The 14,955-nt window shown below is 46.1% G+C and overlaps 1 protein-coding gene across 2 annotated transcripts in view; it reads left to right on the top strand.

The window, feature by feature from the left end:
* ptk7b (protein tyrosine kinase 7b) overlaps positions 1-14,955 on the top strand; it is a 201,489-nt gene that overhangs the window by 141,051 nt on the left and 45,483 nt on the right. For both annotated transcript variants that reach the window (XM_029753378.1, XM_029753380.1), the window contains 2 exons: positions 3,315-3,499; positions 5,828-5,975. In XM_029753378.1, coding sequence (XP_029609238.1) covers positions 3,315-3,499; positions 5,828-5,975 — 333 coding nt within the window. The remainder of the gene's footprint in view (positions 1-3,314; positions 3,500-5,827; positions 5,976-14,955) is intronic.

A 14,955-nucleotide genomic window follows, 5' to 3' on the forward strand; every position in this document is an offset into this window, starting at 1 on the left:
CTGAAGCTCGTTGTTGCTGATTGGGAGTCACACATAAGGAGCATGTTTTTCCTTTGGGTTTTGTGGGTAATTGTTTCTGTTAGTGTTTGCACCTGACAGGACTGTTTTGGCTGTCAGTTTTCTTGTTTTTTGTATAGTGTTCACGTTGTTCTATTAAAATTATAATGATGAACACATCCTCTGCTGCACCTTGGTCTTCTTCCGACGACAGCCGTTACAGAATTACCCATCAAAAATGGACCAAGCAGCGGAGGAGGGAGCAACGGATGGACTATCGTGAGACATGGACAGAACTAAGGATAAGCATTTCCAGGGCTATGGAGGAGTTAAGGGAGTCTGAGAGGCAGCCCCAATAATTTTTTTGGGTGGGGGCACAAGGGTAGTTTGGCTGGGCGTGGATGGAGCCCCAGGCCAGCTCCCCGTACCCTTTTTGGGCAGACCTGTCCCGTGCTTTGGGGTGATGGGTGCTGTGACAAGGCCGGGTATTTTCAGGCCGGTATGCGCAGTACCAGCGCCCCGCATGTGCCAGGGGAAAGTGGGCATCCAGCCAGTACGGGTGATACCAGTCCTGCGCTCGAGACCGCCAGAACGCCTCTACGGTCCAGTGTTTCCCGCTCCACGCACTAGCCCTGAGGTGCGTGTCTCCAGGCTGGCACGTCCAGTACCAGCACCACGCATCAAGCTTCTAGTGCGTCAGCCCAGCCTCGACAGTCCAGAGCCGCCCACCAGTCAGGAGCCGCCAGAGCCGCCCGCCAGTCAGGAGCCGCCAGAGCCGCCCGCCTGTCCGGAGCCGCCAGAGCCGCCCGCCAGCCTGGTTAGTCCTGTGCCTGCGCCCTGGTGAATCCTGGGCCAGCGCAGTCAGGGTCGCCCGCCAGCCGGGCGCAGTCATCGCCGCCCGCCAGCCGGGCACAGCCATCGCCGCCAGCCAGGCGCAGCCATCGCCGCCCGCCAGCCGGGTGCAACTTGGCGACGCCAAGGGTGGAACAGAGGCCACGTCCCGCACCTGAGCCGCCGCCGTAAGAAGGCCCACCCGGACCCTCCCCTTCAGTGTCAGGTTTTGCGGCCGGAGTCCGCACCTTGGGGGGGGGGGGTACTGGCCTTAGAGAGGGGTTTTTGTTCTTTATTTTGGTTAGGCCAGGGTGTTACATTGGGTGGGCGTTCTATGTTAATTTTCTATGTTTTTGTATTTCTTTGTTTTGGACCGTTACAGCCGTTACAGCTTTATCATTTTGAAATGTATAGGGGACAGGTTGGAGTGGCAGCAAGTTTTAAACCTTAAATGATTGAGCATTTTGCCATGTCCTTTTGGTCCGTTTTGCTCTGTAGTCGCTGCCAGTTTGAAACCCGTTTAGGGCCTCGAGAAGTGAAAGTGATGTAAAACACAAAAAATGCACTAATATTCTATAATCTGTAAACACTTTACCAAGCAGCCAACCTGTTTACACTAATCCCTTGTAATTACAGTAAAATACTGTGAAATACAAACCCCTCCCCTCACTAACTTTAATGCATTCATTCATTCTGATTATGCTATCATTAACTTTTTTACAGTATGATGCAGTACATTTTACGGTATTTATACTATGTGCCATTACACAATACTTGCTTTGATACCGTATTTACAGTTGAAGTCGGAAGTTTACATACACTTAGGTTGGAGTCATTAAACTCGTTTTTCAATCACTCCATAAATGTCTTGTTAACAGACTATAGTTTTGGCAAGTCAGTTAGGACATCTACTTTGTGCATGACACAAGTCATTTTCCAACAATTGTTTACAAACAGATTATTTCACTTATAATTCACAGTATCAAAATTCCAGTGGGTCAGAAGTTTACATACACTAAGTTGACTGTGCCTTTAAACAGCTTGGAAAATTCCCGAAAATGATGTTATGGCTTTAGAAGCTTCTGATAAGCTAATTGACATAATTTGAGTCAATTGGAGGTGTACCTGTGGATGTATTTCAAGGCCTACCTTCAAAGTCAGTGCCTCTTTGCTTGACATCATGGGAAAATCTAAAGAAATCAGCCAAGACCAAAAATTGTAGACAAGTCTGGTTCATCCTTGGGAGCGATTTCCAGATGCCTGAAGGTACCACGTTCATCTGTACAAACAATAGTACGCAAGTATAAACACCATGGGACCACGCGGCTGTCATACCGGTCAGGAAGGAAATGCGTTCTGTCTCTTAGAGATGAATGTACTTTGGTGCGAAATGTGCAAATCAATCCCAGAACAACAGCAAAGGACCCTGTGAATATGCTGGAGGAAACAGGTACAGAAGTATCTATATCCACAGTAAAATGAGTCCTATATTGACATAACCTGAAAGGCCGCTCAGCAAGGAAGAAGCCACTGCTCCAAAACCACCATAAAAAAGTCAGACTACGGTTTGCAACTGCACATGGGGACAAAGATTGTACTTTTTGGAGAAATGTCCTATGGTCTGATGAAACACAAATAGAAATCTTTGGCCATAATGACCATCGTTATGTTTGGAAGACAAAGTGGGAGGCTTGCAAGCCGAAGAACACCATCCCAATCGTGAAGCACGGGGGTGGCAGCATCATGTTGTGGGAGTGCTTTGCTGCAGGAGGGACTGGTGCACTTCACAAAATAGATGGAAAATTATGTGGATGTATTGAAGCAACATCTCAACACATCAGTCAGGAAGTTAAGGCTTGGTCGCAAATGGGTCTTCCAAATGGACAATGACCCCAAGCATACTTCCAAAGTTGTGTCAAAATTGTTCAAGGACAACAAAGTCAAGGTATTAGAGTGGCCATCACAAAGCCCTGACCTCAATCCTACAGAAAATTTGTGGGCAGAACTGAAAAAGCGTGTGCGAGCAAGGAGGCCTACAAACCTGACTCAGTTACACCAGCTCTGTCAGGAAGAATGGGCCAAAATTCACCAAACTTATTGTGGGAAGCTTGTGGAAGGCTACCCGAAACGTTTGACCCAAGTTAAACAATTTAAAGGCAATGCTACCAAATACTAATTGAGTGTATGTAAATGTCTGACCCACTGGGAATGTGATGAAAGAAATAAAAGCTGAAATAAATCATTTTCTAGTATTATTCTGACATTTCACATTCTTAAAATAAAGTGGTGATCCTAACTGACCTTAGACAGGGAATTTCTACTAGGACTAAATGTCAGGAATTGTGAAAAACTGAGTTTAAATGTATTTGGCTAAGGTGTATGTAAACTTCCGACTTCAACTGTATATTACAGTATGTGTATTGTAATATGAAATACGGAATTTTACTTTCCACTGAACTGCCTCCTCTATTCTCCTTCTCCCTCAGGCCTACGTGCCAGTGGTTTCGGGATGGGATGAGGTTGACAGAGAAGACCCACCAAATCAACAACAAAGAGCGCACCCTCACCTTCAAGAGTGCCAGCCCCGACGACAACGGCCTGTACTACTGCTGTGCCAAGAATGCAGCCGGCCATGTGTGCAGCAACGCCAACTTCACCCTCAACATCATAGGTATGTGTGGGTGGGGGAGTGGAATGTGTGTGTGTGTGTGTGTGTGTGTGTGTGTGTGTGTGTGTGTGTGTGCATGCATCTTTTTTGTCTGTGCACATTTATTCTGTGTGTGTGTTTTAGTACATGTGGGTGTGGGCTCCGCTTCTCAGTAAATGCTGCTTCATAATCCTGTTCTCTTTGTTGACATCGCACACACTTTGGTCCCCCTGGCAATTTGGCCCCATTACTGAGTTGCATTTTCTCGTTCCTGCCTTTGCAGCATGGTCTTTAAAAGAACCACACATACATACATACACACACACACACACACACACACACACACACACACACACACACACACACACACACACACACACACACACACACACACACTGTGTGGCTGCTGCTCTGTTGAGCCAGGCAACAGTGTGACGTTAATAAAACAAAATAAATGTTATGGTGTGTTAGCATATTTTCCACTTTTCATAAATATTTTCACACCTGTCATGGTGTGTTTTGTCACCTGATAGGCCTGTTAGAGGCCTGGCGGCACTATGAGATTTGTTCTGCAGTGAATGTGTAACTGTGGACCATTAGTGTGAAGAGAGAGCCTGTAATGTGATTACTACAGGGCCTACCGTTGTGTAAGTTATGTAAGTAGCCACAGCCACTCTCTCACACGCACTATAAATCACACAAATCCACTTATTGTAAAGGTGCTGTACATATAAACATTAGCTTCCTCAGTTTATTCCCGAAATTCCATTTAACAGTTTTTTTTAATTTTTGGTGATTCTGTTGTATTTCAATAAGCACAATTTCACAGTATGAGTCCCTGTATTTTTGTCCTGGTTTCTGTATACATTTTTGCTCATTACACAGTATGCGTGTGTGGAAATGTGCCCCTGAGTACATCACCACACAAAATAGAGTACTCAGTCAGGAGCACATCTATTGGAGGAACCTGATCTCCACTCCAATTAGCCACCTGTGCTGCTTACACGCACACACGCATGCACGCATAGACACACCACACCGCACACACACCGGATTAGCACTTGGATGGAGAAAAGATATAAATAAATAAAAAGATAATTGTTGAGTTTCCACCCGCTGCACAGTGCACTCGCATAGTCCTTCAGTATAAGTGAATAGTTGACAGACAGCTTTGGACAGGTCCCTAAGTACAGTATGGCCTGCTCACATTGTGGGTAGCACAAGTACAAACCTGAGTTCAAATAATGTTTGAAATCATTTCCAATGCTTGATTGAGCTTGCTTATTGCAATGTAACCAATATAAAATTCCTAAAAGCCCATACCCCGTCCACCTGGCACTCTTAAGGCAGGCTTAAGCAAACATTTCAAATAGTATTTTAATCAAGGTCTGCCGAGGTGTGTGCTGCTCTGCTCAGTTAGCGTTCAGCTTTGCTCTGTTTAGAACACCCTAATGGGGTTTCTGGCACCCACATCTCTTTATGGCTGTGAAATCTGAAGAGCCTTATCCATAGACCTGGATTAGGGGGATTAGACACGAATTCAAATGTCCAAAATCATATTTAAAGGGCTACAGTCTGCACTTTCTGACCTAAGCTGTGGCTAGGTATTTAGAGGTAAACCCTGTGACTCTGACACCTCACTGGTCACGCCAAGCCAGCTGCAGCCCAAAACAGGGCCTGGAGAGTGGGTGTGTTTGACTGGCAGACAGGTTCTGGTGGGAGAGGAGAGGAGAGAGGATGCCCTGTTAGGCTCCGTTGTCTTGCTACACGATCCGCAGTCCCTAAACGAATGTTGTGCTAACTGACGTAAGACCATTAGGGCCTGATGGTAAAAACAGGGTTTAGAATCTGGGCCTGCCTTTAATTACAGTATGTCCATCAACTAATCAAAGAAGACATTCTGGAATCTTTCTGACAATTACAAGATTAATTTAATTTATCAAATGACCTATTGGTATAGGGGAGAGAAGATGGGGGAGAATGGCCTGTTTGGTTCTGGGGATGTAGGAGGGCGGGATGCCCTGTCATGGTTTTGCCGTGAGCCTAGTTATGGAATGTGCTTACTGACCTCATTAAGTCTCCCTGGGGCCGAGAGGTGTTGACATTCTGAACCTCCTGAAGGCCCCCTGCCTACCTCACATTGCTGTTAGCAACGTTGAGTAAAACCTGGTATGAAATGTGTGTATGTGAGTGTGTGTGTGTGTGGGTGTTTTGCATGTGTGAGTGTGGGTGTTTTGCATGTGTCTGTGATGCGTGTGCATCTGTGCGGCATGCCCGTGCATGTGTTGTGTTTTTATGGACTGATGCCCACAGATGTAGTGATGTGTCTCTCTCTCTGTCTCTTTCTCTCAGATAAGAGTTTCCCCCGGCCAGTAGTGACCCCAAGGGACCAGGTTGTCCTGAAGAATGAGGAGGCTGTCTTCCACTGTCAGTTCACCGCTGTCCCAGAGCCCACTGTGGAGTGGTACTATGACACTGAGCTTCTCACCAACAAGTCCCGGTAGACACCCGTCCTCTACCCTCCTTTTCACCTTGTTTACGCCTTCTCCCTCCATTCCCTCTCCTCTACCTCTTCCTCCATCTCTTCTTCCACCTCTCCCCCTCCCCTCCTCCACAACCTCGATCTTCCTCCACCTCCTCTTCAAATAGCCCATTGTCCAAGGCTATCTGTCCTCCTCTGTCTGTCTATGTGGCGTATGTGTAACTGGAGTTCTTTGAGGCCCAGTGAGGTGGAACCCCGGTGAGGTGGAACCCCTGTGTTGGCGTCTATAGCTCTTTGTTTGTTATCACAGCTCAGGCCTTAATGAATTGGAAGGGTAATGTTGCATGCTAAGGAATGTTATTTCTGGAACTGTGCAGTGTAATGCAATTTTACAGAGTCTGCGTCCCAAATGGCACCCTATTGCTTCTATGTACTACTTTTGACCAGGGGGCGCTGTGAGAGTTATTTAACATACTCTTCAAAGAGGTAGGGTTTCAGACATTTTCGAAAGATGGGCAGGGACTCCATTGTCCTGACTTTAGGGCGAAGCTTGTTCCACCATTGGTGTGCCAGGACAGAGAAGAGCTTTGACTGGGCTGAGCAGAAGCCTCCCTCCCATAAGGGTGGGATGGCCAAGATGTTGTAGAGCATGAACCTACAGGAGCGGGTCACTGCTTTGATATTTGCAGAGAATGACCGAGTGTTGTCCAGGGTCATGCCAAGGTTCTTTGCACTCTGTGAGGGGGACACCGTGGAGTTGTCAACCTTGGTGCAGAGGTCTTGGAGTGGGCAGGCCTTTCTCGGGAGGAAGAGCAGCTTAGTTTTGTTGAGCTTGAGGTGGGGGGCCGACATCTAAGCGGAGATGTCTGGCAGGCACACAGCGATGCGTGTCGCCACCTGGGTGTCAGCATGGGGAAGGAGAAGAGTATTTGAGTGTCATCTGCATAGCAATGATAGAAGAAACCATGTGAGGATATGACAACAGAGTGTCTTGGTGTAAAGAGAAAAGAGGAGAGGGCCTAGAACTGAATCCTGGGGTACACCAGTAGTGAGCGCACAGGGTGCAGACACAGATTCTCTCTATGCCACCTGGTAGGAGCGATCTGCCAGGTAGGATGCAATCCAGGAGTGTGCAGAGCCTGATCCGCCCAACCCTGAGAGGGTGGAGAGGAGGATCTGATGGTTCACGGTGTCGAAGGCAGCGGATCGATCTAGGAGGATGAGAACAGAGGACAGAGTCAGCTTTGGCAGAGCGGAGAGCCTCCGTGACACAGCGGAGAGTGGTCTCAGTTGAGTGAGTCGCCTTGAAGCCTGACTGGTTAGAGTCAAGAAAATTGTGCTGAGAGAGATAACGAAAGAGTTGGTCAGAGACCGCATGCTCAAGTGTTTTGGAAAGAAAAGAAAAAAGGGTTTCTAGTCTGTCGTTTTTTTACATCAGAGGGATAGAGTGTTGGTTTCTTGAGGAGGGGAGCGCAGCCAGTAGTCAGGGATGAGTTGATGAGGGAAGTGAAGAATGGGAGAAGGTCTCCAGAGATGGTCTGGAGAAGGGGATTGGGTCGAGTGGGCAGGTTGTTGGGATTTGAATGAGCTTTCAAAGGTTCCTCATCACTGGTGGCAAACCTGTAGTCTGGCTGACACCAAACTCGAAGTCCTCCGGACTTCAGTCTGGAAAGGCTGTTTTGATATTGTCGGCACGATGCCGTGCTTTTTTACTGATTGGTTCTCCTCTGTGTCTTTCTCACTTAAACACCCACATGGACAGCCCCAGAGCATTGCCCCCTTTCAAAACGACTGTTGGATTTTCAAATCGCCCCAGGAAAAATTCACATTTGAGAGAACCAATCAAAGCTCAAGTTTCAGTTTCTACGTGACCCCAAACTTTTTAACAGTAGTGTTAGATGTCTCCTAATAACTTGCCACATGGCTCTAGCTCTATGATTGTAGCCTTTGATGACTCTTGATTGAACGACAACAACAACAAGCTACATGCACCACTATCGTGAAAAGCAAGAGCAGCAGCATAAATGATACAATTTTCTCTCTCCGCGTGGGAAGCGCGATGAAGACCATCTTCATTGTGAATTCCAGTGGTGGAAAAAGTACCCAATTTTCATACTTGAGTAAAAGTAAAGATAATGTCGGTCTGTGACTATCATTAAATGTGAAGACTGTTATTTTATCAAATTCATTCTCTGTGTGATTATTATTACGTGATTAAACTAATCATGTCAACTTTAATTAACTAGGAAGTCGGGGCACCACGGGAAAATGTTTATAGAGTCTCTATTTCCCAAATCAACTCTTCAGATATTTTCATATCTTATCGATTAGTGGCTGCTACCAACATACTGACTCAATCTCTAGCCACTTTAATAATTAACAATGGGATGTAATAAATGTATCACTAGTCACTTTAAACTATGCCACTTTATATAATGTTTACATACCCTACACTACTCATCTCATATGTATATACTGTACTCTATACCATCTACTGCATCTTGCCTATGCCGTTCGGCCATCGCTCATCCATATATATTTTTATGTACATATTCTTATTCATTCCTTTACACTTGTGTGTATAAGGTAGTTGTCGTGAAATTGTTAGATTCCTTGTTAGATATTACTGTATGGTCGGAACTAGAAGCATAAGCATTTCGCTACACTCGCATTAACATCTGCTAACCATGTGTATGTGACAAATAAGATTTCATTTGATTAGTCTTCTATTAATGTATCATTATTACCTCATCAGATCTCATTATTGAACGTCGCAAACCCTTGGATATCTGCCCGAACCCTAGTCTCCAAAATGAGTCCGCGATATACAAATTGGCCTAATTATTTATTTACTGACTAACTAAACAAATCACAGAAATACATAAACAAGCAATATAGTTATTGGTTACTAACACAATGCATTGATAGTCCCTAGTGGGCTAAACCAGTATGACGGCTTGGTAGACAATGGAAGGGGTGACAGTGGAAGGGGTGGGGACAGATAAAAAGCGGGATAAGACAAAATGAATTCACTACACACAGTTGATAATTATAGTAATTGAAATGCTAATCCTTTGCACACAAACGGCCGCTCATTCAAAAATAATTGCAATATATATATTTATGCACGTATGTTGTCGTTGTCTTCTCTGTTCGAATCACCGGTCCGTCCGTCATCAGAGAGTCTCTGGTTAACTTCCCCAGAAGTCACAATGTCTTTCGTAGTTGTTGCTTTCTCTGCTGCTCTGGATAGTGTCTGTTGTAATGGATACGTCAGGCATACAGATGGTCGTTGCATAGAATAGATGCTTCCGTGGTTGTCGGTATTCTCGTACTAGATTTACGTAATTTCCAGCTGCAGACTAGTAATTCTATGTCTAGGGTTTGCTCTTATTCTGTAGTGATTGATAGTCTCAGAGTTTAACCATTTCCAGCCGGGTAGCCAACACTACACGCTGTCTGGTCTCCTGGGTCTATACAGTTGTAGTTCTTAACCATTTTGACATGTAGCGTCAGCTCCATATTTTCTGTTCTGATGGCGCATAGAATTGTAGCCATTCCAAAGTGGGTACTCCATACCGGCGTTCTCTGACTTAATGTACATTTTGTTGGAAGTGGGTTTTGTACTCTGTGGAAGAAGGGGCGGTTCTATGACACCTAATGTGATGTCTGTGCTCACGGGGGTGTGACCACTGACTAGTAAACGTTATATGAAAATCCATGCTCTCATTTAGAAGGCTAACATCACATTTTATATTTTCACAAATAGTTTAATATGTAATCATATATTTTACACAACCATCAGATGTAAACCCCATAATTGGAAGGTGTACACAACCAGAGATACAGTAATGTTGGTCTCCTCTCTTTCATGAGGTCACCAAATGAAACAACTTTGACAGGATTGTTCTTTAAATACCCCTGGACCATTCCCACATTCTCAAACATATAAATATTGCTTAATTATTCAAACTTTTGATTGTCCAAGTGTCTCTCTGTGTTCCACAGTTTACATTCCAAACTCGAACACTACAGAGCATAGAGGCAGCATATTTTACGACCGCCATAAAACAGCCGACTTCCCGCTCTCCCCCTCTTCGAGAGAGAGCACGCTGTAGAGCGGACCCACTGTAACCTGATCCTTCAGATCATCACAGGAGAGTTATGACAATACCTTAATAGAAAATGACTCAAGTAAAAGTGAATGTCACCCAGTAAAATACTACTTGAGTCAAAGTAAATAAGTATTTGGTGTTAAATATACTTAAGTATCAAAAGTAAATGTAATTGCTAAAATATACTTAAGTATCAAAAGTAAAAGTATAAATATCAATAACTCCTTATATAAAGCAAACCAGACAGCATCATTTTCCTGTTTTTTTATTTACGGATAGCCAGGGGCATGCTCTAACACTCAGACATAATTTACAAATGAAGCATGTGTTTAGTGAGTCCGCAAGATAAGAAGCAGTGGGGATGACCAGGGATGTTCTCATGATAAGCGTGTGAATTAGACAATTAGTAAAGTAAAAGTTGTCAAATATAAATGCTAAAGTACAAAAAACTACTTACACCACTGGTGAATTTACATGAAATGTTATGATTTTTTTCTTATTATTTTAATGGGGGGGATGTCTGTTTAAACGTTATGAATAATTGTCCATTTGTCACATCCCTAACACACATATACACACACAGAAGTCAGCTCAGACATATCCAGAGAGGCCCAGCTCAAGAGCTCCAGCAGCAGCAGATTTGTATTTATAATAGAATCGTATTGCATCGAACTGAATTGCATTGATTCGTTCTCTAATCATACCGAATCTCACCGATTGGTTTCAAACTAAAACGAACTGTATCGTTCCTGTATCGAATCGGAGCCCATGTATCTAGATATGTATTGAATGGTCTTGAAAGGGAAAGACGCACATCCCTACCATTTATGTGTTGTATAGTTTTTGTGTTTTTGGCACTTGCCTCTGTGGGGGAGTAATTCATAAGGTGATGGGTCAGGTCATAGTTTAGGTTAGGTTTCACCGTAGACTCAGCGAGATGATGTAGATACATGAAGTAAACAGGAGGAGTTCAGAAGGCTAAACTTCTCCACTGTTTTGGCCCGGTAGCCACCACATTGTAGCAGCTTGAAGTGCACATGCTCAGATAATCTTGTGTTACTGTGAAAGAGCAAGGTCTTGTATCATGTTCATCTCAATGGGCGCGTTCGAGTGGATCACTTTTGCCAAGTCGGTGACCATCCATTGTTGGTCACCGCATTTCAAAGTGTGTTGCATTCTGGGATAAACATTTTCCTACTTGCTCACTGAGCTTATAAATTAACTTGAGACAGCGTCCAGAAACATGACAGACAGTGGATGAATATAAAATTTTTATTATTGTAACGGCTGTCGTCGCAAGAAAACCAAGGTGCAGCGGAGGTTGTGGATTCATTATAAATATTTAATAAAATGAACCACTAATAACAAAACATCAAACAGCAACGAAAGCTAACAGTCCTGTCTGGTCAAAACGAACGAGACAGAAAACAATCCCCCACAAAACCCAAAGGAAAAAACCTGCTCCTTATGTGTGACTCCAAATCAACAACAACGAACTTCAGCTGTGCCTGATTGGGAGTCACACACGGCCCAAAACAAAGAAATACAAAAAACCTAGAAAAAGAACATAGAACGCCCACCCAATGTAACACCCTGGCCTAACCAAAATAAAGAACAAAAAACCCCTCTCTATGGCCAGGGCGTTACAGTACCCCCCCAAGGTGCGGACTCCGGCCGCAAAACCTGACACTGAAGGGGAGGGTCCGGATGTGCCTTCTTACGGCAGCGGCTCAGGTGCGGGACGTGGCCTCTGCCCCACCCTTGGCGTCGCCCTCTTAGGTGGCGTACCTGGCCGCGCCGAAGGTCTGGTGGGCGACCTTGACTTCGCCCGGCTGGCGGGCGACCCTTGTTGCGCCCGGCTGGCGGATGACCCTGGCTGCGCCCGGCTGGCGTGCGACCCTTGCTGCGCCCGACTGGCGGATGACCCTGGCTGCGCCCGGCTGGCGGGCGGCGATGGCTGCGCCCGGCTGGCGGGCGGCGATGGCTGCGCCCGGCTGGCGGACGACCCTGGCTGCGCCTGGCTGGCGAGCGGCGATGGCTGCGCCCGGCTGGCGGGCGGCGATGGCAGATCCGGACAGGCGGGCCACTCTGGCAGCTCCTGACAGGCGGGCCACTCTGGCAGCTCCTGACAGGCGGGCCACTCTGGCAGCTCCTGACAAGCGGGCCATTCTGGCAGCTCCTGACAAGCGGGCCACTCTGGCAGCTCCTGATAAGCGGGCCACTCTGGCAGCTCCTGACAAGCGGGCCACTCTGGCAGCTCCTGACAAGCGGGCCACTCTGGCAGCTCCTGACAAGCGGGCCACTCTGGCAGCTCCTGACAAGTGGGCCACTCTGGCAGCTCCTGACAAGCGGGCCACTCTGGAGGCCTAGTCCTGGGAGGAGGCACAGGACGGACCAGGATGGAGAGACCCATTGGAGGCCTGGACCTAGGAGGAGGGACAGGACGGACTAGGATGGGGAGACCCACTCGAGGCCTGGACCGAGGAGGAGGCACAGGATAAACCGGGCTGTGGGGGAGCACTGGAGTTCTGGTACGGACACTCGACATGCTTACTCCAGGCTGAATGCCCACTTTGGCCCGGCACGGGCGGAGAGCAGGCATTGGGCGAACTGGACCCTCCCAGCGCCCTGGAGACCCAGTGCGCAACGCCGGCGCAGGATAACCTGGACCGAGGAGGCGCACTGGAGACCAGACGCGCTGAGCTGGCACAACCCGTCCTGGCTCCATGCCTGCTCTCGCATGGCACTTGCGGGGGGCTGGCATGTAGCGCTCCGGGCTATCAATGCGTACTGGGGACACCGTGCGCTTTACCGAATAACACGGTGCCTGACCAGTACTGCGCTGCCTCCTGTAAGCACGGGGAGTTGGCTCAGGTCTACCGCCTGACTCCGCCAATCTCCCCGTGTGCCCCCCCAAAAAAAATTTGGGGGGCTGCCTCCCGTGTCCGTCACGCTCCCTTGCCTCGTACCAGCGCCTCTCAGCTATCGCCGCCTCGATCTCCCACTGCGGGCGGCGATACTCCCCAGCTTGAGCCCATGGTCCACCTTCGTCCAGTAATTCCTCCCATCTCCAGGAATCCTGAACGATCCTCTCCATTTTCTCCAACGTCCATGAGTCCCGATAGCTCTTCTCCTTCCTCCGCTGCTTGGTCCGTTTCTTGGTGGGGGATTCTGTAACGGCTGTCGTCGCAAGAAAACCAAGATGCAGCGGAGGTTGTGGATTCATTATAAATATTTAATCAAATGAACCACTAATAACAAAACATCAAACAGCAACGAAAGTTAACAGTCCTGTCTGGTCAAAATGAACGAGACAGAAAAAAATCCCCCACAAAACCCAAAGGAAAAAACCTGCTCCTTATGTGTGACTCCCAATCAACAACAACGAACTTCAGCTGTGCCTGATTGAGTGTCACACACGGCCCAAAACAAAGAAATACAAAAAACCTAGAAAAAGAACATAGAACGCCCACCCAATGTAGCACCCTGGCCTAACCAAAATAAAGAACAAAAAACCCCTCTCTATGGCCAGGGCGTTACAATTATCTTCCACTGTGAGTGATGGAAAAAAAATCTGCCTCTAAGACAATTACTTGAATAATTAAATGTAGGTTTTGTGTACAAAGGTGATGACTAAAGTGTCTTATTTGTAATTTTCTTATTTTACTTCTCTATGGGGCCATCTATGGGAATTGTCTTACTGTCCCAGACTTAAACTGCAATACATAAAGTGCTGTCTGGGTACAGTGGAATGCGTGCTTCTAGACCGGAACCTTGGGGCCTGGGACTTGCGCCCATTGTCGACTATATGAACTTTACAAAAATCATGTGATCAAAGGTCATGACTGCAAGTTTCTGCAGTTGCTCTTCACCAACTTCATCTTGCAGCCATCACCAGCATTGCGGGAGGATCTATTGTCAACCAATCATTAGGGGTTTTTTGTTTGACCCACGCAAATGTGACCCAAGACATGGCTAAAACAGGAACCAATTATACACAAATAAATGTGATATTTGAGTCTCTCACTTATTGATTGTACAATGTACACATAATATTATATTATGATTTCAGTTTGTGAATGTGTGAAATGGGGGTGTGATACATGTTTATTTCGGCATTATAATGAAAACCTTTTATAAACAATGACAACACTGACATGTTAATCTTGGTCTTGCTGTTGGAAAACCACATTGGTGTCCCGACTTTCCGCTGTCGCAGATGCACCTCCCCCGATTTCACTCCTTGACTTTCTTCTACAGTTGGTTGCTTTAGCCATACCATTCAAACACGCCCAATGTCTGTGGTTCTGATTTGATTTTGAGTCTACCTTTTGAATTCTAAAGTCAATTTCAATGTGACCCGCCAGATTAAGATGCTTGAAAACCCCATTAGAAAAAAAAGTTTGAAAACCACATTCAATATTTGCACTAAAACTGAACATAATTCAGGATGGTTTTTATTTTATTTTATTTCAGTTTGTTTTGGAGTCAAAGATAATAGTTGCAGTATACGTTTACATTTTCATAATTTATCAGACGCTCTTATCCAGAGCGACTTACAGTTAGTGCATTCATCTTAAGATAGCTAGGTGGGACAACCACATATTTCAGTCATAGTAAGTACATTTTTCCTCAGTAAAGTAGCTATCAGCAGTCAGAGCTAGTAAGGGGGAAAAAAATGTAAGTGCGAGTGTTAGTTCACAAAAGGCTTTTTTTGGGGTAGGGGGAGAGGGGTGGGGGGGGTGCTGTGAGATTATTTAAAGTACTATTTGAAGAGGTGTGGTTTCAGATGTTTTCGGAAGATGGGCAGGGACTCTGCTGTCCTAGTTTCAGGAGGAAGCTGGTTCCACCATTGGGGTGCCAGGACAAGAGCTCTGACTGGT

This window comes from Salmo trutta, chromosome 5 (assembly GCF_901001165.1).
Source record: "Salmo trutta chromosome 5, fSalTru1.1, whole genome shotgun sequence".
Classification (NCBI taxonomy): domain Eukaryota; kingdom Metazoa; phylum Chordata; class Actinopteri; order Salmoniformes; family Salmonidae; genus Salmo; species Salmo trutta.